General features: G+C 31.1%; 1 protein-coding gene across 7 annotated transcripts in view; it reads right to left on the bottom strand.

Annotated features, from left to right (window-relative positions):
- LOC134715965 (kinase non-catalytic C-lobe domain-containing protein 1-like) overlaps nt 1–11,394 on the bottom strand; it is a 52,126-nt gene extending 40,732 nt beyond the window's left edge. The window contains exons 1-4 of one of the 7 annotated variants that reach the window (XM_063578568.1): nt 11,273–11,394; nt 9,276–9,409; nt 7,162–7,224; nt 3,995–4,328 (exon numbers count right to left, since the gene is read on the bottom strand). In XM_063578568.1, the coding sequence (XP_063434638.1) occupies nt 3,995–4,283 (289 nt within the window). In that variant the 5' untranslated portion in view covers nt 4,284–4,328; nt 7,162–7,224; nt 9,276–9,409; nt 11,273–11,394. Of the gene's footprint in view, nt 1–3,994; nt 4,329–7,032; nt 7,119–7,161; nt 7,225–9,275; nt 9,426–11,210 lie in introns of those variants that run through there. The other 6 variants (XM_063578569.1, XM_063578567.1, XM_063578574.1 and 3 more) reach the window with 6 other exon arrangements.
- Between the last annotated feature and the right edge of the window lie 14,884 nt (nt 11,395–26,278).

Raw genomic sequence — 26,278 nt, forward strand, 5'->3', positions numbered from 1 at the left:
AACACAGTGATAATGCAGTGTAATATATATGCAATGCTAGGTAAAATATTATGAAATTTATAAGACTATCAAAATAAAAGTTTTAAAGAAATTTATGAAGTGAAATAATATACAGGTAAGAATCTGATCAGCTGCTTCTCACCAGGTGTGCTACTGAAATAAATTCTTACTCCAGAGATGTTTACAAGCTAGATAAACTTAAAGGTATCTCCTCTTTTATGTTTCCAGGATAATAACAAATTAAACCTATTTGATGTCTCTAGCTGGAAAATTAACAATAAAACTTTTTTAAAGAGGTCAAAATTTTGCAAATCATTGTCACATTGTGTGTTTTAACAAAAGCATCATCCATATTATAATAGATACAATGCAAAAGTTTTACACTTCAGGTTTTTGTATTTGAATTTTACACTGTAGCAAACTGAATAATGCATGTTCATGAATGCAAATAATATGTTTGTTAAATTAAGAAGACTTAATAATGAACAGTCAGGTTGTGTTTAGATTGTCAGACAATAAATTCTTTTCCAGTCAAATATGTCAAACAAAATATTCTGTATAAAACCCTTTAGACTTTTTGAGTAAAATTAGGACAAAAAAAATAAAATATTAGACCTTAGACCATATTACTGAACCCTGTTTCCAACCCCCAACCCTAATGGCCAATGTAGTGCATCAAACCAACACAGAAAAGATAGGGGCCTTGGTGGCCGAGTGGTCTAAGAAGTTACTACTGAGTTTGAACCCCGCTCGTGACAGTGCTCTTGTCTCCAATCTTGATTGACAAGAATTGTCAGTTTTCCTATCGAAGGTCATGGTTTTCTCCGGCATTCCAGCTTCCTCCACCAATAAAATCTGGCACCCACAAAATAGCCTAAATGTGGTGCTTAAAAATGGCGTTAAAACACCAAAAAATAAAATGAAATAAAAAATCACAAAAAAGATTTCTTTTTTTATGTTTAGGGTTTTGCTGCATTGGTCCCTAGTGTCTTCATTTTGATATATTCTATAAATGACAGTCCTTTTGAAGTCAGTTATTCACTTTTTGGACAATCAAGAACTTTTAAGTATCTTTTGCTGAAATTCTTTTGGTGACCTCTAGATGTTTTAATTGATTGAATGGTGTTGTTGAGTTGCTGTCTTATTGAAAACTACCACACAACTCCTTTTATTTATATTTGGCATTATTCTTTCTATTAATAGTATTTCTTTTAAACAGTATGGTATAATGATATTAGAGTACAATGTACATGTACCAAAATAATATCTGTATTTAGGGGAAGGGAAGATTTTTTTTTTACAAATGACCAACTATTTTCTTTATACCTTGTACCAGTAAGTTATATATCTTCCTTGTAATCAGCTAAAATTTTGAATAACTTCTTGTAATTTCCTTTTTAGTGGTCAATTATCCCTTTGGCATGACAATTTATTACAAAATCTGAACTTGTCACTGTACATAAAAACTTTTAATGATATTTACTTACACAATAACTTATGTTATAAAAGTCAGGCTATTTAAACACAAAACATTCAAACTTTTACCTATCAGAATCAACAGTAGGGTCAAACAAACATTGCTGAATGGATACCAAAATATTCAGTACATGTGAATTGATAACCTAGGAGTCAATACTAATTTATTCTAAACTTTGTTGAACTTTCTAAAAAAACAGAGTCAAATTGCCACTTGATAGCAAACGATGAAATAGAAACTATACATCATTCTAAATTGACAAATTTTAAAGAATAAAGAGATCATGGCAATAACCTTTAGTGATAAATATAAATAAGAAGATGTGGTATGAGTGACAATGAGACAACTCTCCATGCATCAAAGGTTTTCTTGATAATAAAGACAAGATTTCCAATTGTCAATCTTCCTCTATACTATACATCACCATTATCAAGGACAAAATTTTTCCTAAATTATTGACAAGTCGATAATTATAATAGCTCTTTTATATAATGACTTTATAATATTTTTAAAAAGGTATGTTGCAAAACTTAAAAGACTGCAGACAAAATTTTAAATCTGTATTATGACATCAAGATATCATTCTAAACAGTTATGAAGAAAACATGATCGGAATTATGAATATGAGTACCAGTATGGTTTTTTTCTTCATTATAAGCTATAATTGAAATCTAAGATCCAAACAAGCGTACACCTCAAATAAATTTAGTTTGCTGGACTTTTCTTCCAACTTATTCTTTCGTAAATATTATGCTGTTCCTTATAAAATATAAACTAATATATTATGTTTTCACTCTATATATATTGTTAAACCCCCCAATTCGATGCAGCCATAAACAGTTTATACAAAATCTACTTGAAAGCTTATCAGTAAAATGACCTAACTACTCTAGGTAATATGACCTAATGACATCGAGTAGCTTACTATTACAAAACAAGAGCCTTAATTGTATTAAAATCACCATTTTAATTGAACACCATTGATTTGAAATTTAAAATTTTATTATCGTTTATAAGATCCATCAGATTTTCATACTCTGTAAACACATTATCTTGTAGACATTTAATCGGCTTTTCGCTGACAATAGGGACACAAATTTGTCTACTAACTAATGATGTCTGGGACAATAGAGACCTATTCTACAGAGGTTCAATTCACTTTCACTCAAAATACTTCATGCAGCTTATAGTTGTAATGACCAGTATTTTTCAATGAGAAAAAGGGAAAATTGAAAGAAACTGAAATTTACGTTAATATTGGTTTTTACATAGCTGAGCAACTGTTTTGAATCTTCTTGCCCATTTAAAATGAATTCCTTTCCTTTTCCAAACACTAAGATAAACTTCATCAAAAGGTGTTGATGTAATAAATTTTACAATTTTTTAGTGAACTTTTTTGGAAACTTACTTTTAAGATAGAAAGCTTTTCAAATTTTCTAACAATACATTGACACCACATGTGTACTAAAGTTTATACCTATCATTCCAACTTTTATATATGAATTGAAAAACATGATTAACCTTAACCATAATAAGAGAAACAGGACATATATTTGATATTCAACGAATTCTTTAGGTTGGGTGCATGCAATTCTAATGTTATTAGCCCACACAGCAAAAGGGATAGTCAACCAAATTATTTTAAACTCCTTAAATATAATTTAACTTCAAATATGTGCACATTGAATATTGAAAACATTTTTCACCTTTGAATTAGCTGTTCATTTATTTCATAAATACAAATTTAAAATTATATTTTAACATGCAAACTTGATGAGCATGTTTTACTTTATCAAAAATGAATGGCGGTAAAAATATATTTCACAATGTAAAATATATCTGTTAAAAACCTGTCAAAAAGACACAGTCTGAAATTAAACCCAAAAAGAAATTTAAAACCATATATTCTTTTAGAGTTGCCCAGCTCAACTTTATAAATGGCTGTTGATGATTTATAATGATAGCAGATAAAACATGACATCCTATTTAATGTAAGCTTTTTTTATCAATGGTTTTAATATCATGTTTTCAGACACAACATTTATGGCATATCTTTTTAACTCTATACCAATTGGTGGTCTGACAACTATTGTTTTTGCTAATGTCTATGCAAAATACTCTGTAGAAGCATTTAACTATTTCAAAGTACCCAAGTAACATACATGTAATTCTTGAAGCAGGGGTCAAAATCTCCCAATATTTTATATTGTAGCCATCTTTTGTCCCTCCCAATAATTATTCAAATCTTCAGGTTTTTTGGTAAATTTCCCCCCCCCCCCCCCCAAAAAAAATAATAAATAAATGTCAGTACTTAATACAAATGTACATGTAATATATAAATCAGAGCAAAAATTTGTTAAAAATAAAAATTTGACATTATTTTGGTTAATGAATACCATGCAAATGGGAAATATTTGTCATTAATTTCAGCAAAAATTTACAAACTAATCTCTGTACAAAGAATATGTTATAACCACTACAAACATACAAATGACACCAGCCAATTTGATACCATACCTGTTTCCAAGTCTAAAAAGCAGACGTTACCAGACCCATCAAAAGCTACGGTGTCTGGTGTAATGCACAATGTTTGGAACATTTCTGGTGAACTCTTTACAACATCCAGTACAAGGCAACATTCGCGACACAAGGCCCATAACTCTTCCTCGGACAAGCAGAAATCTCTTGACGACAGAATGTCTGAAAGACTAATGGTTTCATCTCCTTCAAACTCTGGACTTGCATCTATTTCCTCTAGTTCCCCTTCCACATACTCCATATTTGATGGAAGAAATTCTGTTTCCATAGTTATTTATCCATTATCACAATAAAAAACTACACTTTAGCTGACCTGAAAATTAAACAATATTTGAATATAGTCCTTTAAAGTACATAAATATAATTGTATTGTCTGGTATTATTAAATGTAAAATAAATATCAATATACTTATATCTGTTTAAAGTTAAATAGACTCAAGGCATTAAATCTGATCAGTTTGCTGGCGGTCTGTTTTTAGAAAAAAAAATTAAACACAGACCATGGTCCTTTTAGTATGTTTTCTATTTTAGTACTTATAAATCCTTCTTTCAAATATTCAGCTTTGCACATTTCTGATGATGGTAAAAGCAGAAAAACACTTTGAATGCATCAAATATATAATATTGTGTTGTTTACATATACATTGTATTAATATTATAATCTTGTGATCAGCATTTTTTCCAAAGGTATAGAATCACATTTCTTTTCTGAATCATATTCCTCTATATTTTAACAACAATCATTTCTTATAATATGGGCTGTAAAATCCAGCTAGCTTTTAATAAACTTTTTGTGCACTTAATAACCCCAAGATGGAAAAGCATGTCTTAACAATGTACACAGACAGGGGAATGTATGTAAGATTTCATTCACTAAGTAACCAGAGGTATGGTGTAGCTCTATATAGGTACAACAAAATACCATTAAATATCTGTATCAATTATAGGTGGTCTGCATATATTATTTGACAACTGGAATTTGCAATATTGTCATATCACTATGGACAAATGACCTTTATAGCTTAAACCACTTAATAAAGACATTATCATTAAAAATGCTACAAAATTGAAAAAATAAATTGACAGAAACTGAAAGCAGAGTTCACATGATAAAAGTATTATTGTATGATGTAAAATAATATTTGCTCACTTTCTCTTTATAGGCAAGAATAATGTGTGCTTATTCCCTGTCTGTTGTATGGTAAAATTATGTGTGCTTACTGCCTTTTTAGTGTATGCTAGAGTAATGCTGTATATAATAATACAATGAATATCAATCTTTTTATCTATAAAACTATGTTAAGTATAGCCACAGGTTGAAAATTGTTAAATTTTGAAAGAGAAATTAATTTTTGAAATAAAATATTTTAATCCATCCATCCATCATATACTACCAGAAAGGCTATTATGTATATGTATTGTACTACATGTATTCAAATTCTTAAAATGGTTCAGACAAATGTTGCTTTTTTTTTATCAAAGTTTTTGTTACTTTGCTGTCTCAATACTCTCATGACATTCATCCAAGCAACATCTCTCCATATCCATATATGGTCTAGCTGACCATTGGCTTCATTGATCATTTTCCATTTGATCTATACCAAACATATTTAGCTGCTTTTTGAGAGATAGCTAAATCATAAAATAAATTACCTGTCTACTGGGCAAGTAAAATATAAATTGATTGATTGTTGGTTGCGTAATGTCCAGTGGCAAATAGTTCATGCATGTTCAGAACAAGTAAAATATATATGCACTTTCTATCATATCAAATATTTTTGAGAGTAGTTGGTCACTTTGCCAAATACGCAAACGGTCTTGTATCTGCCCTACAAGTTTATAGCTTTATACAAATATGATAGTATGCCACAAGTAAGTTTTGTCAAAAGCTTAAATCTGTTATACATGAAACAAACAAAGACGATTGTTAAATATTTTATCCAAATATTAAATTCTTTTGAAATATAACAATAAACAAATATTTTCATATTAGAAAAGTATATTGTCTATATTTGGGAATCTAATCCATAAATCTATAAATATACAAAATGTTAATAAATAAAGTCAACATAACTGTATGCCTTTATGCCAATCTTTCAAAAATTTAATGTAACAGATGATGTAGGGTTTCTTTAATGTTTGTATACCAAAAGTAGCAAAAATGGGAATACATTTTTTAGTCTGTTCATAAACATTTTAAAATCTCATATCTGTGACTCCTCATGTGAATTGATTCCAGGGAAATATTCTGCACATCTCATTTCATTTGTTTATCATGATTCTCACCCAATTTTTAATCGCAAACAAAAATATTTTAAGGAAAAATGGGGGAGGGGAGGGGATGGGAGCTTGAGCTCACAGCAAGTAATGCTATTTTGTTCTTAGATATGAAAAAAGAGTTGTGTAATATTGATCGCTACAGGATGTAAATTGATACTCCTACAGCCTAATGGCATTTACTGTCATCTTCATTTTGTTGACATGCAAGAAGGCAGAGAATGTTTTTAATTTATTCATGATTTTCAATGCAAGGACTTCTTTCTTATACTACAAACTCATAATCATCTGTTAATTCTTTGATTAATGATTATGCAGAAAAAATCTCAAGCATAATTCACAAAAAAAGATGATTTTTTCTTCTTTTTCTTCAAGTTACTTAATTGATAAGAACTTAAATTCAATTTAAATGGATATAATAAATTCTTTTGACCATCCCCACTCAATATTTAAACACATGTAAATTAATCCTCTTAGTACATAAAAAATGTTTCAAAATTTATTGTTATATAAACTCTTTCCAGTTATTTTTTATTTCAATGTTTGTTTATTTTTACAGACTGCAATACCCCCCCCCCCCCCCTTTCTCCCTCTTTTCCCATAAAAAACTTCATACACTGCTTCTTTTATATCAAAGTGAAATTTACATTTAAAATAAATTTAATCTTTTCTGCTTATAAATTTCCAAGTTGAAATGATGATGCAAATCTGAACAAAATAGAAATGAAAATAAAACGTACCTTAACATGTTGTACAATATCCTAGTAAAATGTGTATTGACACAATTTTGTTGGAAGTTATGTATTTAATGGTAAACTTTTATCTGCAGAAATCAATAAAACAAATGAATTGACCAATTTATTACTTACCTGAATTTTTACCTGTCCAGGTGTAAATTACAGGTATAAATCCTCCATACTCTTCAAAATCAGCTGAAATTTCAAAACTGTGCACTGATCAATATGACAAATTGGATAAAAAGTTGAACTACTGCCAGAAATATCCTACAATATGTAATAGCCTAGTTAATGTGTTAATCATTTCAATATTGATGGTCTCGGTTGGACGATTACGGTACAGTAGTATACTACCCGTTAACTCATGCATGTCCAGACAAGTTTGTCAACAATCCTTTTAAAGTTCTATTCATTTAGAGGATGGCGTCAACAAACATAACACTTGATAAAAATAGAAAGTTGTTAATTGCATATAAATAGCATTATTTTTTCCTTTGAAGAGTAATTTATTAAAATGCTTAATGAACTTGGAATTCTCCTGGCAAACAGCTTAAGATCACCCAAAATTTTTAAAGTAATTAAAATATTTAGGTAGATGGGTTCGAATATCAACTTTAAACATTTATGAATTGGATTTTAAATTATGTTAATCATTAAGTACACAATGTTATTGAATTTCAAAATTAATCTTCATACTAATCCTGTCATAAGGAAAATCAACTCTCTGTTCCAAATTTGATCAAATTAGATCTAAATCATATCAACAGTAAGATTACTTATTGAATGAATCCTAATTCAATTGTTCAGCTTTAAAACTTTGAAAGATAAATGGGTGGAATAATGCTAAAAATAAAAGACTTTTTGTGTATTCATTTTTCAAGTTTAAAATTTGAAACGTTATGATGAAACAAATCATACCAAATTTGCCTTACAAATCTAATTTTTGAAGTGCAAGAAATCCACATAATTCAATTGATCAAAAGAATGGTTAAAATTCTTCCTCAAGATTATCTACTATTGCAAAATTTGTCTAATCAACCCATTAATTAAATCAATATAATTATATGGTAATATATTATGCAGTAGCTGCATCAGCAAACTATGGGACAGCACAGTAAATCAATTCAGAGCATGGAAGTTTTACTCAAATTACAACATTGTACCCTTGTTCAAGGATAGATCAATGCCTGTCATATATCAGGTATTCTAGATATAGGAAACAGCCAGCCAAAGCAGTTTTCATAAATTAAAATTTTAGTTCCATCAGTTTCTATATTTTATACTTAATAGTGAAATAAAGGAAGGAAAATCTGACCTATTTTTCATGGATGATCAATTGACTAAACTACACCTCTATAAAGACTTTTATCATTCTATATGAACAATGATGTACAATTTACTCGAACAGGGTAGATATTTAATAATCAGATAGCTAATCAACTTTTGAAAATGAAAATGCAAAAAAAACACCATTATTTCTCACTACAATTCATTCTTTTGTGGAATAATTAAGGCCATACAATGAATATATTCTTCAACAGTCAACTGATTTTTTTTCTGTAAAGCCTTCAAACGGTAAAATCATGTTATTTAAAACACTCCACCTTGATACTATGGTGAAATTATAAATTACAAATAAAGTGGACAACACGTAAAATTCCACTTTGCCCAGAAATTAATGGACAATTTACACATCAAAGAGTACTAATTTGTAGGGTCTGTTTGTCATCTCACCTCAGGTAAAAAATCGTGGCTTATCTTAATTGACCAATAAACCTTATCAATTATTCATATTAGATTACTTATTATATTGCAATTGTCCATATTCAGTCAACTACTTACATAAATATTCTCTTAAGGGTATGATAAATTTTTATTATCCAATAAATTGCAGGTAAATGAAGTTCATCTTTAATCAAAGGGGAATAATCCAAACTAATATTCTGAAAGCATTCATGAACTCTGCATTTGTTGGAGGCTATTTATGTTTTTCGTCAATTGAAATCAAGTTATTGAACTGACTTAATTCTGTTTATTTTTCAATGTCAAAACAACTTACTGTTATATAAAGAAAAATATAATTGAAACAATTAATGTGCAATACATATGCTCCATTTCTAAAAATATTCATACTGTATGCAACTTTAAAAATATTATATTTTAAGTTTTGGGAATTGAAAATATGTACACTTCGACCATCAATCCATTGTTCTTACAATTCATTACCTACTATACAAATCCTTGACCATGGCAACTACTTGTAAAGTTTCTTGTTCAGACTCCAATGGTATCTGCTGATTTCTTGCTGTAATTGTCTACTCCAAGTGCTCATAGAGTTAATGACCTTTTCTCATATCTTGATAATTATGTCATGGTCTCCCTAAAACAATATAAATCTAAATAAATAATATATTATTTCACACTTATTAAACTTTAATCTATTGTATTCTGATTTACATAACTAAAGTATAATTCATATTAATTTCTACAGTGTATTGTATCCAAACAATAGTTTAAAGGAAGAATGTAATTAATCCAATGTAAAACTATTTGACATGGTTCAAAATATGAATATGTATTATCCTTCTTTAGAAATCTAAAATATTTGGCTTATATATATATATCTATAACAAAAACAAAATAAACAATTTTTAAATTAATACATTTACCGGTAAATACAAAGTGTATTTGTTTGTAATCATATGGCAGTTACTTATGTAGATGATATATCAAGACCTAACACTAGCCAGCTGGCAAATTGCTAGTTAAAATTTAGATTTCAATGGATTTAAAAAGTTTATAAATGTTTTTACAAGTTAACCTTTAATGATTTGATGTCACAAACAACAAATTCTTTAGCAAAATTACAGACCTGCCAACTTTTGAAAATCTCTATGGGGGATTTAGCGCGCGACAAGATTTTTAAGGGTTACAATTTTAGCGACTTTTCTGTGAGCATTGTTTTTTACTCCTAAAATAGTCTAAGTTCTCTTTTTTTTTCTTTTGGTATACTAATGATGAGCTTGTAGGCCTTGATTTCTTTTATTTGCATGATTCTTGTACTGTTAAATTATAAAATTGATAAAATAAATGAAGAATAGAGAAAATGGTATTAAAAATAAAGGATTCAAAGTAGAGACCCCCCTTTCCCCCTCCAAAGACCTTCTCATCTATGAACCTTGACTCAAAATACCTAAAACTACATGTCCTAAAGTAAGAAGGATGAAGACAGATTTTGATTTAGTCTTACTTATGGTCTTATCAGTATCAATGAGAAAATGGATAAAATTTGAGCTATCTTTCTTTGTATTCAGAGGTGCTCTTACCGGCGGAGGCTTATACAGTAACACAGTAGAAGTGTATACAAAATGGCGTCGATTTTAAATCAACAGACACACAATGTCTGGTTTCAAAAATTAAACAAATTTCAAGATAAACGATGTTTTCTTGAGAGTTCTTTACAGTTCTCATCTTTCAATTAATTATGATTTTGCTGTGGAACTACGGCAAATGTTGCAAATCGTGCTTGTATGATAAATTGATTAAAATTTAAAGGCTGTTTGACCAAATTTGTGTATACAAATTAATTTTGAGGACTGTTTAAACGACCCATTAGGTAATCTGATTACATACAACCACTAATTATGACACCTGTTGTGACTGTTGATTAGCGTAGGGTCATTAACTTGTCATAATATGTCCTCAGGTAAAATGATTGATTTTTTAAAATTGATCAGAAAAACTTCAAAATCGGTAAACAATAATTTTTTCGGGTATATTTGTTGAAAATCGGGATTTTGACTAATTTTACGATCCCGATATCAGGATTCGGGTTGAGGGGTAAAAATCGGGATGATACCGCGAAAATCAGAATAGTTGGCAGGTCTGAAATTAGAAATTAATTCCTTACTATGGCAGTAATGTTAATAGTAATTTATTTTTACAAACTTGAACCATTGTTCCACAGTTTTATTCTCGAATCAAGTGCCTGAGAGAATGTAGCAGTGTAGAGCTTTTTGAAGTTCAAAGGCGGTTCCAGGGGGCCCTTTCATGGGGAAAATCCGCCATAGTCCAAATAATTATGACAATATTATGAAGTCTGGCAAGGCTATTTAATTATTTTTTTCTGGGACTAGATCCGCCACTGTCTGAATTTGTTGATCTTTGGCATATTTTTTTACCTGTAAATTGACACTGGTATAAAATGCTGAATATTTGAAGTGTAACCTGTTATTCTACTAACTTTTTATACTTTTGGTAGTCGGCAGTGAACACAAAATGAAATAATGGGAACAAATCTTCGAGATGGCCAGCACAAATTATTTTTTTTTCTCCCGCCAAACTTTTATTTGATGTCAACCTAGCACCACATGACAATTTTTAAATAACAAAACACGACTACGGACCTTTGAGGATCCAAACGCAAGTTATATTTGCAAAGTTTTTAAGTGAGATGATATGTTAAACGTGTTTTATGCAAAAAAAAATATAAGAAAAATAATTTCATATAGAAAGAGAGACAGATACAGACTCTGAGAATGAGAATGAAATTACAGCTGAAAACAAACCTGAACTGCCACCAACAGTTGCAACCGGTTGGTTAATTCAAAACCGCGCAACCAAATAAGAATCGTTGTTGTATATATTATGAGTGTCCACGGAGTTTCTTTACTATAGAAAGAGACATATAATATTAATTGTATTATATGTCTCTGCTATAGAAAATCCCTGAAATTTCTGATAGAAAGATGTCTTATTAAGCCCAGGATGCCATTTAATAGACAATAGTATAAGACAATAGAAAATATTTTATTGGCACAAACGCATTTACAATAAATTGAAATGACCGAATGGATAAACAACTTCTTCTTTAGTTTCAGAAAACCATCAACATACTGATGTTTACTTTCCGGCGCATGCCTGGTATAATTTTTCAAATTTATGTATTTATAAATATAGTTTAACATATATGTATTCCATATATTTGTTATATTTTTATTATCAATTTTTACAATTTTTTCTTTGTTTTTAGATTTTTCGTTTTTATTTAGATTTTTTAGATATTACATTTTTTATTTTTTATTTTTTAATTTAAGATAAAAACATGATTGCCTGATTACTTCAGGTGTGGATATGTATCAAGGAGCACATCGTGCGTGAGTGCATCCTTGAAGGTTTCTGTGGTGGTGTTCAGTTTTTGTTATGACTGAGGACATATAGATTCTTACACTGCAACAAGTGTATTACGATATTTCTATAATAAATATCGTAATACACGAGTTAAAGTGTCGGAATCTGTTTCTCTAATGCTTTTTATCGTTCTTTTTCAAAGATTTTCAGAAAATTGTGCTCTTTATATGCGACGTCATCAGACAAGGTCGCCTTTTTTGATGACGTCACAATAGGAAAATTGAGAAGAAAACAAAACATTTTGACGTCATAATCAAATTTCGACTAATCATTTGCCGAGAACAGATTTTTCACTAGTGAGGAGAAATATTTTTCTCACACCGGTCAGGAAATGTGAAACTTAGCACAAAAATTAGAGAAAATTTGTTCCAGTCTTTAATTGTTTGACAAAAGAAAGAAAATTTGTAGCTCAGTGTCCTTGTTACATTGGATTTGTCTGTAAGCATCTTTGTTGGTGGATCTTGTGACGGACTGACTCTTCTGTAATAAATTTTGTGAAGGAATGGCAATATTTTCGTTTGTAATTTTGTGAAACATTATTAGCCTTGTTCTTAGCCGGCGTTCTTGTAATGTTTGCCATTTCATAGTGTCTAGCATATCAGACACACTGCTGGTGTTGTGATGTCTGTTACATGCATACCTTGCCGCTCTTCTCTGTACTTTTTCTAGTGATCGCATGGTTTCACTTGTATAGGGGTCCCATGCAGTACAGCAGTATTCTAATTTAGGTGTTATGATGGTTTGGTATGCTCTTTCTTTAATTTTTTGTGACTGGACTTTGAGATTTCTTCTTATAAAACATAGAGATTTGTTTGCTTTGGCAGCTGTTTGTTGAATGTGGGTGTTCCATTTTAAATCTGAAGAAATTGTGATACCTAAGTACTTAGCATGTTTTACTGATTCTAATATGTTCCCATACATGTTGTAATAGAAGTGGATGGGAGTTCTCTTTGTTGTTTTGTTCATTATGTTGCATTTGTCTGGGTGGAAAGACGTGAGCCAGTCTTGCTCCCATTGTATGGCGGCTTCTAGATCTTCCTGAAGCATGAGGCAGTCGTTTTGAGATTTAATTTGTTTGTAAATTATGCTGTCGTCTGCGAAGAGTCTGATTTTGCTGTGTTTGATGTATTCCGGAAGGTCATTTATGTAAATAAGGAAGAGTATGGGTCCTAGCACTGTACCCTGTGGCACGCCTGAAGTGACTGGTATTTTTGAAGATGACATGTTTTCTAAAAGTACTGTTTGAGTTCTATTTGAAAGAAAGGATTCGACCCAGTGTATGATTTGATCTGATATGCCAAAGTATTTCATTTTATATAGTAATCTTTTGTGTGGTACCTTGTCAAAAGCTTTGGCAAAGTCCATGATTATGAGACCATGAACTTACAATACATGGTAGTAAAATACAAGCAATTATATATGTGAATACAAAATTAAAGGTATAATGAAAATATATTGCAATAGATTACTTCTAGCATTTAAACAATTTGTTACGAAAGAGGTAGATAATTTTAGTGTCGTATAAGAATTAATGTATTATTAGTATAAGATTCCTTTATTTTTATCGCACAACTGGCCAGTGGTTACATTTTTCTATGTAATTTTGAACGTTTTTTAATACAGCGGTCACTGATGAGTCTTATGTAGACGAAACGCGCGTCTGGCGTACTAAATTAGTAATCCTGGTACCTTTGATAACTATCTGATACTGGAGTAACCTCAGCAGTGTAGCAGCACCATGAACTGTTCATTTTTCAATTTCGCCACTTTTACAGATTTTACAAATTCTTTAATCTCTGTGCACTTTAAAATATCTCCCGAGTCTCTCATAATGGCAAGGTTATGAGCATTAATTTACACAATGGTGATCGATCTGATCTATTTCTTAAAGCATCAACATAACCTGCCCGTACTCATTTTGAAAACACTTTGAAAAAATGTCAATTTTGGAGAAGCTGAAATATTTGCATGTTGTTCCTGAAAACCCTGGTCAATTAGTCTTTATAAAACCAAAAAGGTTTAATACTCTCTAAAAAATACCCGTAAAAAGGTAGTATCGTGTTTTAATAGGGGTCTGTTAAATAAATCCAGTTTGCGCAATTTCTCCTTTTTGCCTTTCATATTCTATAGGAAGTCGAAAACGCGAAATCAAGAGGTGAAACCATTTCGCGTTTTCATGTTCTTGACTTCGAGTTTATTAAAATTTGTAATTCAATGCCAAAAGAGACCACACTGACTATTACAGACTGGGTTATGTCTTTCGAACATGCTGACGTTACTTAATTCAGTCTAATAAATAATCGCAAACTTCACTTATGTCATCCAACATCAAAAGTTCTACTATATACGACGCCAAATTGTGTTTTATTGCCTCTTCTTCATAATATCTCCAGAAGAGGTCCATATTCATTATTTTTGTAAGTCTTCAGTAGAAGATATTACACCGAGATGTACAGAAGTTCAAGAGACCAAAAAACACGACCTTGATGAATATCAAAGAATCTTATTTTAGTTCGGAGTCCGTCAGGTAGAGCAAATAATTTTTTCCCTGCATGATTATATATTCTCTGAGCGTAGCAAACTTTAGTACATTTACACTTGCAACTACAAGTACACATATGGCTAATATGACCAAATATATTTTCTCAGTAGTATAGTTTTATTTTAGTAGAAGGTAATCCGGCTAATTATGTCTTGAGAAAAGGTTTTTACGCTGGCTAAACTTGAATGTGCATGTTTTGTTCACCAACAGTTTATTCGTTGATAAGAAGCGTAGTGATGAATAAAGTTGAACAGAAAATGAAGTGTGTACTGCTTTTTTACTATAAACTTCTAACAGTCCTAGCTGCGTGGAATATCGAGAATAGCATATAATGATGGGACATGAACGGCAAGGAGTTCACGAAAATTTCCGAAGAGGAATTGTTTAGCGACCAATCGTTTCTCGATTCTTTCTCCTCAGGTGAATCCATAGCATGAACAACTGCAACTCGATAGTGTCAATTACACTGAGGCCGGTGAATAATTCCAGCAAGTGTACTTAAAGCAACATGCACCTGCTGTATGTTTAGGCTTGGACATAATTTATCTCATTGATTTTCGGTAAAATACCTCTATATGATGTAGTTGTTTTTGTCTGGAAGAATAATTTCTAAGCCATGTATTAATACTGGTAGGATATAAGTAAGACATTGTTATTTGACGAGTTTGACTTGATTTGTTTTTAAATTTACGTATTAAGGGGAGTTAACTCTAAAACAGCATAGTTCATGAAATGTGCACGTGTATATGTTATGTCATAGCAGGGGGAAACGTACGGTGACCACATCTTTCAGTCTTTATTATACAGTTTGGCAAAGAATGAAAAATAATCCACCATTAATACCCCTAAATTACCTTAATAGATTAAAATGTTATTTTTCTTTCTGTGTGTTTTTTTTCTACGTATTTGTTAAAAAAAAAAAGAATATTAAGGTCGTTATTTAGTTTTCTCTTTTGTTAAAGCAATTTAATTATAGTAATAATAAAATCATAACAGCATGGTGTCACATTAATGTTTTGAACATGTTTACCCACAGGGTAAATGTAGCTATGGCATGTGTATATTCAACGGATTCTAAGTAATAACATGTCAACTTTCTAAGAATTTCAATGAAAAGAAAAATTGAGAAAAAATTATATGTAAACAACTTTTATAAATGATTTGCAACTCTGCCTCCCAGAGATTAATTTCGACTTTCGAGCGTTTCCTAACTCCTGGCTTCCCGACCTAAAAATACCATGTATTCGCCACTGTCACGAGAAGATTCGGAAATGAAAACAAAAAGATGATACATTTCAAGCATTTGAAGCACCTTTCTTTGTTTATCTCCATCACGTATATGCTAACTGTCTCTCTAAAATTAACAGAGAGCCAAGCATACGCTGGACAAGCTCGGTATGTGACTATAATAGTCATGCCGACATAGCCCAATCCATAATTATTCCTTTAGAAAATTGAACATTAAGTAGTTTTTGTTATAATTTCTAGATTTATCAACAGAGAAATTAAGAAACGTAAACAATCCTTTTGCCGTAGGCACATTAACAGCTAACAAAACCAACTCATACGCCCATGTCAGTGCAGAAGTACTGATGAACGATGACCTAATTGAACTAGTAATACACCAACACTGGTAGTAAATATATTAATGTAACGCTGTATTTTGTTTTTCATGATGATTCGCCTCTAGCGCAACCTTTCAAAAGAGCGCCCGAACAAAACAAAAATTAAAAATGGGGCCAGTTTATTTATACTTGAATACTTGAGGAGCTATGAGGGCATGGACAGGGTATTGGGAGCATGGGAGAGGGGGAGGGAAAAGGGAGAAGGATGTCGGGAGAAGGGGGTCGGGAGCAGGGAGAAACCTACCCCCCTGTCCAGCCTCTCAGCTATGATGACCAAATAACTAGGTACATCTTATTATAGGGTCTAACTTCAAGGTAACCTTGTACGATGGAGTTGGTTGGTTCGATTAATGATCGAAATGGACCAATTATAATCACTGTATCCAATCATAGGGAAGTATCATTTTGTGAATAAAGTATTGTTTTTAAATTATGTAGACATCGTACAAGGTATATGGATTTGGCCAATTATTCTGTATTCTTTAACCCTGTCCGGACTTTAGTCAGGGAAGCATCACTTCAATTTATTTATGCCATCGGGACTAACTTGAAGTACGTAGAGTTATACATCGAGATAGCTGCCTGTCCGTATACAAGGAAGTATTAACTTAACGCTTAAAACCAAAATACTAATGTATTAAATTGATGAGGTGCCGTACATAATTCATCCTAAATATATCACTGTAAGAACAGCTATATAATTAAGATAAATGATAAATATCTTCGTGGAGATTGATGTTTTATATTTATTTCTATATTAAACCTGAGAGTAGAATAATAATAATGTATACCATGTCACAGATTTAACTGACTGAAGATTAAGACGTTTTCTGGGATGACAGATAGCTCATCAGACATCACATAGAGGCCAAATTCAGTCGATTAGCAAAACCGTTGTTAACCTTTGACCAAGTGAAATAAAACGCTTCATACAAAATATACTTTGGTCAATGCTTTTACACCCAAATAAATTTACAAAAAGAAGCATTCAATTCTTAAATAACAATAATATTTAGCAGAGACATATATATGTCACTGTATTTAGTTTGCTTTTTAACTTACTGATAACAAAATCAACATTAAAACCAATAAAAACAATATTCAATGAGCTAACTACAGTGTTAAATTTCGTATAAGTTTATTCAAAGGATCGATTTAACTGGCCACCCGCTGATTGATACTTCGACACAAACGTGTAGATAAGATTGAAACAACAGCAGGGGTCCAGTTAAAGGATCGATAAGTTTGCCAGGATCGTTTTTAAATTATCGGGTACGGTAAACAACATTTCCGTAAAAATGAGAATTTGCTATCATGTTTGAATTAAGTTTTCTACAGGTACAACCAAACTCCAAAACCAAATCTTTATTTTATATTCATTGAAGAATTTAGAGTAATTTGAGATAGCAAAATCCCTGGCTTAATAATTGACCAGTCAGTTTGTTTTCGAATAATAAGTTTGAGTATCCCTTTTGGTATATATCTCGTTTCTCTTGACTATCAATAACTTTTATAGTAAAGCCTATATATATAGCTACGACCATGATGTAACTATTTAAATTTTTGCATTTAAAAACTCTATGGACGTTTTTGATAAACATGCTCAATTGGGTTGTCTATAATTGATTTTGTTTCCTCTCTACACCTCATTTCCACACACAGAGGCGGTTTTAAGGGAGGGGGGGGGGCAGGCCCCCCCCCCCATTTTTGGGAAAAAAATTGGTTGCTTATATAGGGAATCACTGAAGCGTGATTGGAGTGGGCCCCCTCTTAGGTCAGTCAGTGGGCCCTCACTTGAAAATTCCTGGATCCGCCACTGACACAATCTTATCAACCGCAGAAGTTTTCTTATTAGAATAAAAGGTTCTTTGAAAAATTAAAGCCAATTAAAAGGGTACCTTTTCTTGATATACTTAGTTACTAGATTTTGATAGATATATATATATCTCATGGAAAGAAAAAAAATAATTTCTTGGACACATTTTGTTTAAGGATTTCCATAATGATTCATTCTAGGCGCATGCAGTATTGTTTAACCTATTTCGTAATTATTTTCTTAATTTTGTAAAGGAAAGTGCTCTCTTTAACTATCCGGGTGATTGACATTCTCAGGACCAGACTAACCTTAGAGTAGGAAAGTTTTGAATGGTTAAATTGGTTTTGGAATTAAAAGTTAAAAGCAAATTCAGAAGAATCTCATGTTTTTGCCTTTAAAAACACACAGATAATCAGAACTTATAAAATTTAATTTCTTTGAGAATGTTGCTAGTGTTAAAATGAAGCCAAACTTCTGTGTGTGGCAATGTTTTATTATCTTAAACTTGATACTCATATTTCTGTTATATACCAGAAAGCATCCTCCTGAAAGCAACAGAGTGAATTGAAATTTAACGTATTGGTATACAATTATCATCATTTGAAGCTGATTTAATTGTCTATTAATCATTTAGTACTTCAAACTTTAATAATGGTACGATAGTTTAGCATTTTTTGGGGGTCAAATGATACTTAAAATATGGGGAAAATAAAGGAACACGCCTTTCGCATTATCTCTGGTGAATAGAAAAGCACTATTGAAAATAAAACCAGGTTTACCATTTTTAATATTAAGAACTGTAATTTTAGAAATGTTTAAGACTTTACACAAGACAATGTCCAGTATATCTTCACGACAATGTACAACTGTTTGGTATGAGTGCCAATGAGACAACTCTCCATCCAAGTCACAATTTATAAAAGTAAACCACTATAGGTCAAAGCACTGCCCTTCAACAGGGAGCCTTGGCTCACACCTGAACATCAAGCTATAAAGGGCTCCAAAATAACTAGTGTTAAACCATTCAAACAGGAAAAGCAACAGTCTTATCTATATATAAAACAGGAAACAAGAAACACAAATGAACCACATCAACAAACGACAACTATTCTGAATATCAGATTCCTGACTTAGGAAAGGTGCAAACAATTGCAGCGGGTTTAAACGTTTTAATGATACCAAACCTTCACCCTTATTGGAAACAATAGTGTTACATCACAACATAGAACTAGAGGCTTTAAAGAGCCTGTGTCGCTCACCTTGGTCTATATGAATATAAAACAAAGGATGCAGATGGATTCATGACAAAATTGTGTTTTGGTGATGTGATGTGTTTGTACATCATACTTTACTGAACATTCACAATGATGTGTTTGTACATCTTACTTTACTGAACATTCTTGCTGCTTACAACTATTTCTATCTATAACGAACTTGGTCCAATAGTTTCAGTAGAAAATGTTAACAAATTTTAATGAAAACTGATAAAAATTGACTATAAAGGACAATAACTCCTTAGGGGGTCAGTTGACCATTTTGGTCAAGTTGACTTATTTTTAGGTCTTATTTTGCTGAACATTATTGCTCTTTACAGTTTAACTCTAACTATAATAATATTTAAGATAATGACCAAAAACAGCAAAATTTCCCTAAAATTACCAATTCAGGGGCAGCAACCCAACAACAGGGGTTGGATTCGCCTGAAAATTTTAAGGCAGATAGATCTTCACCTGATAATTAATTACCTCCGAGTCAGATTTGCTCTAAATGCTTTGGTTTTTGAGTTATAAGCCAAAAACTGCATTTAACCCCTATGTTCTATTTTTAGCCATGGCGGCCACCTTGGTTGGTTGGCCGGGTCACGCCACACATTTTTTAAACTAGATATCCCAATGATGATTGTAGCCAATTCTGGTTTAATTTGGCCCAGTAGTTGCAGAGAAGATTTTTGTAAAAGATAACTAAGATTTACGAAAAATGGTTAAAAATTGACTATAAAGGGCAATAACTCCTAAATAAAGGGGTCAACTGACCATTTTGGTCATGTTGACTTATTTGTAAATCTTACTTTGCTGAACATTATTGCTGTTTACAGTTTATCTCTATCTATAATAATATTCAAGATAATAACCAAAAACCGCAAAATTTCCATAAAATTACCAATTCAGGGGCAGCAACCCAACAACAGGGGTTGGATTCACCTGAAAATTTTCAGGCAGATAGATCTTGACCTGATAATCAAATCACCTCCGAGTCAGATTTGCTCCTCGGAATAGTGGAATAAATTACTTTTGGAGTGTCAAGAACTCGTTGGAAGTACTTGATAAATTGCATGCTTATATTGGTGATTTTGAATCTGTTCAAAGTTTTGATTTTTCTACCTTGTATACCACATTGCCTCACATTCTCATTTAGAAAAAATTCACACACCTAATTAAATGGGCATTCAAAAAATCAGAATGTGAATATATATGTTCAAACTCTTTTAGGTCATTTTTTAGTAGCAATAAACAAAAAAACTATGTTAATTGGACATGCTTTGATACTATATATGCCCTTGAATTTTTATTAGATAACATTTTTCTTCGCTTTGGGGATTCCGTATATCTTTAGATTATTGGAATTCCAATGGGGACTAACTGTGCTCCACTTATCGCGGACCTCTTTTTGTATTGTTATGAGTTACAATTTATGACAAAAATTAGCAAAGACCCATCAAAACAACATCTGATAAACAAATTTAATAATACTTTTAGATATTTGGATGATATTTTGGCTCTCAATGACGACTTCAGTATGTATATTAATGAAATTTATCCTGGTGAACTTACTTTAAATAAAGCTAATACTAACAATGACCACTGCCCTTTCTTCGATCTTGATATCTATATCACTAACGGAAAGCTGAATACTAAAATTTATGATAAAAGGGATGATTTTTCATTTCCTATCGTTAATTGTCCGTTTTTAGATGGTGACGTTCCCTTGTCACCATCTTACGGTGTTTATATATCTCAACTTGTACGATTCGCTCGTGTATGTAACAATGTTTTAGATTTTAACGAGAGAAATTTATGTATTTCTGAAAAATTATTACACCAGGGTTTTCGATATCACAAACTAGTCAAAACATTTCCTAAATTTTATCATCGGTATAAAGACATCATTCGTAAATATAGCTCAACATGCAGACTTCTTATAGGTTCAGGTATTTCACATCCAATTTTTTTATGGAAATATTCTTTATAAAGCACAAAGGTGTCAGTATTCACCTCATAAACTTACAAAACCTTTGAATAGACTTATTAAGAAGGGATATAATTACGATACTGTTGTCAAGTCATTAAAGATTGCATATTTTGGCGTTAATATTGAGTCACTGATAAGGTCTTTGCGTCGGAACTAAACACATTTGTTCTAAAAACAGTTGTTTTTTTTTTTTTATTATTTGTTTTTCAGTAGTCAGGCTTTTACAATCCCTTTACATCACCACCTGACTATGGTGTTAAGAGGTTTGATATATATATAAACAACAAAAAAATGACTACATTTTTTTTCTTCTAATGTGAATATATATTATTTAAATATCAACATTATAATAAAAAGTGGAAAAGAAACAATCACACACACATACACACACTCTCGCACGTGCATTAACAAAACATAAATCAACTTTGTGTATTGCAAAGAAAAATGTTATCTTTGTAAAGATCTGCTCTTTATGAACTGTAAGTTTCATTTTTTATGATTTGAATCAAAAGTAATGGTGACTAATCAGTAAAAATGTAATCTAATGGGGCCCAGAATTTTTGAAAATAAGGTGTGGTACCATTTTTCTTTGCTATATAATGTTCATTTTCCTGATATTTTCTTATTTTTGCTAATACAATGTAACCCTATAATACTTGGTTTCTTTTCATACAATTTACATTTGTATATATAGTTCTTTGCAATAATAATAATCAAATTCAACAGTAAACTCTCATTTTGAAGACAAAGAAAAATGTGCTTCTTAGATAAAGTAAAGTTCACAAAATATCTTTTCAATTTTTGTGAAAAAGTTTGCCATATAAAATGTTTTATTGGACATTCATAGAATAAATGCTCCATGGTTTCATCAGAAACCTTACAAAAAGTACAAAGCTTTGAATCTTTAAGTTTAACTTTATATAAGAAAGTGTTAGTTGCAATTATTCTATGTAAAAATTTATATTGAAAAGTTCTGTGTTCTTTTAAAAATAAGTGTCTTTACATGATTTTCTTAAAATAATATAATATTCTGACCAATCTGCAATTTCAATACCTAGTGATTCCTCCCATTGTAAGAACTTTTCTGTTGGCAGTTGCACATTTCTGTCAACAAGATCTTTGTATACAAACTTTGCCTTTTTATTACACAATAATCTTTCCAAAAAATTATCAATACAGTTAAAAGTTTCAAAATTTACATGAGCAATCTTTTCTTTAATATATTCTCTCATATACTTTGGAATGTTTGCAATGAGACCATAATACTTTAAAAAATTATTTGTTTGAAGTCTTGGTCCTATCTGATCAAAATTACAAAAGTCCTTAGTCTCTAAGTTAATAAGGTCAAACAAAGACTGCACTCCCCCTTCTATGCCACTGAATAAAATACGGAAAATCTACTAGAGGTGCGAAATTTAAAATATCTAATGACAAAATATCTTGAACAGAAATATTGGTAGCAGGCCTTGCTACATGAAAGCTAAAAAATACATCCTTCCAAAAAAGATTGCTAAGACTATCAGAAATTTCTCTGAGTTTCTCCTTTTGAAAATGCAATACCCTTTCTCCACCATACTGTTCAAGGTTTTTTAATAATAATGATTGCCAACTACCATATAAATTGGATGAAAACCTCTTTATCCAGCCAATCTTAAGGTATATATTAAAATAATGTATATTAATCATATTTAAACCTCCTTGTGGAATATCTCCGATTAAAGTACTTCGTCTAATTCGATCAGGTTTTCCATTCCATATGAATTGAAAGAATTAAGTATTCAACTCATTTAATTTTGATTCTGGAAAGTTGGGTAGTGCAGTCAACAGGTGAATTAATTTTGGAAGTGCCAAAGTCTTGATAACAGTAATCTTTCCCATTAGGGTTAATTTTCTATGTTGCCAACTCTAAAAACAGTTGTTGGCATGACACGGGTTATGTTCTTCTCATATATGTTATGATAGTATGATACTAAACCCCTAATGGGAAGGATTGTGCCTGATGTTCATATGATGAAATCATAATCTTTCAGTCAGTTTAATTGAAGTTTGGAGCTGGCATGTCAGTTAACTGCTAGTAGTCTGTTGTTATTTATGTATTATTGTCATATTTTCTTTGGTTACATCTTCTGACATCAGACTTGGACTTCTCATGAACTGAATTTTAATGTGCGTATTGTTATGCGTTTACTTTTCTACATTGGTTAGAGGTATAGGGGAGGGCTGAGATCTCACAAACATGTTTAACCCCGCCGCATTTTTGCGCCTGTCCCAAGTCAGGAGCCTCTGGCCTTTGTTAGTCTTGTACTATTTTAATTTTAGTTTCTTGTGTACAATTTGGAAATTAGTATGGCGTTCATTATCACTGAACTAGTATATATTTGTTTAGGGGCCAGCTGAAAAACGCCTCCGTGTGTGGGAATTTCTCGCTACATTGAAGACCTGTTGGTGACCTTCTGCTGTTGTTTTTTTTATTTGGTCGGGTTGTTGTCTCTTTGACACATTCCCCATTTCCATTCTCAATTTTACATAAAACAAAACATCATGATTTGTAACAGAAAAACATTTTTATAAACTAGAATGAAACATTAAAAAAATTTCAGACAAATGTTATTATCTTCATTCTATAAAAATCATATACATTTAATTCCAGGCAGGATCAGAACCATAAAATCATTACAATTATCATTGTTATTACATCCATTAATTAACATTTCGTCTTAACATCTAGACATGTAATAATATAGCTCCCTAAATATTTAAGTACAGACAAATTTTCATTAGTAAATAACCAAACAAATTTTGCCTCATTTGAAAAATGTATAAAATTCGGACAAATACAGTTTATCTCCTTGAAAAATATCTCCCTATCATTTTTGTATGCTGGACAACTAGTTATAAAATGTTGTTCATCTTCAACCAGATTTAGAGTACATTTCTTACAAAGCCTTTGGTCTCTTTCTATATATAATGTTTTATACCTGAGTCTTTCTATTTTGAGATCATGTGCACTGATTCTAATTTTTCTTATGGCACTTCTCAATTGAAAATTGTTTAAAGATAGATTAATTTCTTTCGAAAAACAAGTTTTAAGTTTGAAATAAGTATCTAATTTACTACTCTGTGTATCTGTTCTTTTTGTGTTCCAAAATTTTACAATACCATTACAAAGATTTTGCTTAAATGACTTGATAAAAATGTTGAGCTTCACCTCCAAATTAGGAATATTCAGCTTTTTAAAAATGAAATGTATGGATGAATACCAGCATTCAATATTATTATTAAACATGTTTTTGTTAATACACATATATGTATCATACAGTAAACCATCGTTCATATTCAGTGGCGGATCTAGAAATTTTCATAAGTGGGGGCCCGCTCCAGTCATGCTTCAGTGATTCCCTATATAAGCAACCAATTTGTTTCCCAAAAAGGCCCCCCCCCCCCCTTAATCCACCTCTGATATTCTTTATTTTAAACCAATATTTTAGCATTGATAATACAACTGAAAAATATAAAGGGAATTTACCAAGCTCTCCTAGCACAGCTAGGTTAGAAGACTTTTTGTTTAGACCTTCTATATACTTCATATATCTTAAATTGGATTTATCTAAAAAAAATCATTCATATAAATATGGTGTAATAATTTAAATATTCACTTTCTTTCTGGCATGCTGCAGAGCTAGTTTTAAACATATCTGTAATTTTACTGCTATACATTAAAATGGGTTTTATTGTATGGTCACATATATATAATAAGCGTAGAAATACTTGGATTGGAAGATAATAAAGATCTTTGCAATTTCAATACAGCTTTTAGTGATTTTTTGTATATAATTCTTCCTTTCCTTGCTTCAAAAGTCCACTAGATATAAATTTTAAACCTAAATACTTATAATTTTTAACACATTCTATTGTATCTTTTTCGAAATAAAAATATTCTTTTAAAAGTTTACCAGGTTTGTTAAATATAATAAATTTGGTTTTAGATAGATTGACCTTTAAACCCTATTTAGTGCAAAATTTTGATAAATCATCAAGTCGTTTTTGAAGACCTGCCTTGGAACTAGAAAAATAACAATATCATCTGCATACATGAGGCAGTCAATCCTGCGACCGTTTATATCAAGTGTCTGGGCTTCCCTTAAATGCATCCGGTAAATCTTGAAAAGATGTACAATTATGAGCCATTTGTAAAAGTCTTATAAAATCTTATCTATTCTTTAATAGTTTTTGATAACTTTAACTGGTCAATGATAAAGCTATGAAAAGTCGAGAGAGAACATTTTCCCAGCCAAAATACCAATGGCTAATATCTTAAAAACAAGCACATTGACATCTATATTTTTTTGCTTTTTTGATTCCTCAATTAATCCCCTATCAATATATTCTAGTTCTATGGAAAGTTACTTGTTCTCAACTGAGCAGCAAACTTCCTTTTGGGTTAGATTAACGGTGAGGTTGAGGGTTAAAGTAAAGGATGGTAGTGAGTTTTAGGGTTAAGGAAATGCTTTATTACTGTGCAATTAAGTGCTCTATATTTTGTTACTTAGTGAGATAAAAAAGAAAGAGATTATTTTAGGGAGTTTGCTTCTCTGTTTCAAAATAATTTACTTTTCAAAAGACTAGTTTACATTGACAGGGGATTAATAAAGGAATCCAAAGAGCAAAAAAAAATAGGTCACCATGCTCGTTTGATACATTAGCCATTGAAATTTTGGCAGGAAAATGTTCTCTCTTGACTTTTCATAGCTTTATCATTGACAAGTTTTAAAAGTCCTCAAAAACTATTAAAAAACTATATTTGTCAAAGCAACACGAATGGTCCCA

Source organism: Mytilus trossulus, chromosome 4 (genome assembly GCF_036588685.1).
Source record: "Mytilus trossulus isolate FHL-02 chromosome 4, PNRI_Mtr1.1.1.hap1, whole genome shotgun sequence".
NCBI classification, from domain to species: Eukaryota; Metazoa; Mollusca; class Bivalvia; order Mytilida; family Mytilidae; genus Mytilus; species Mytilus trossulus.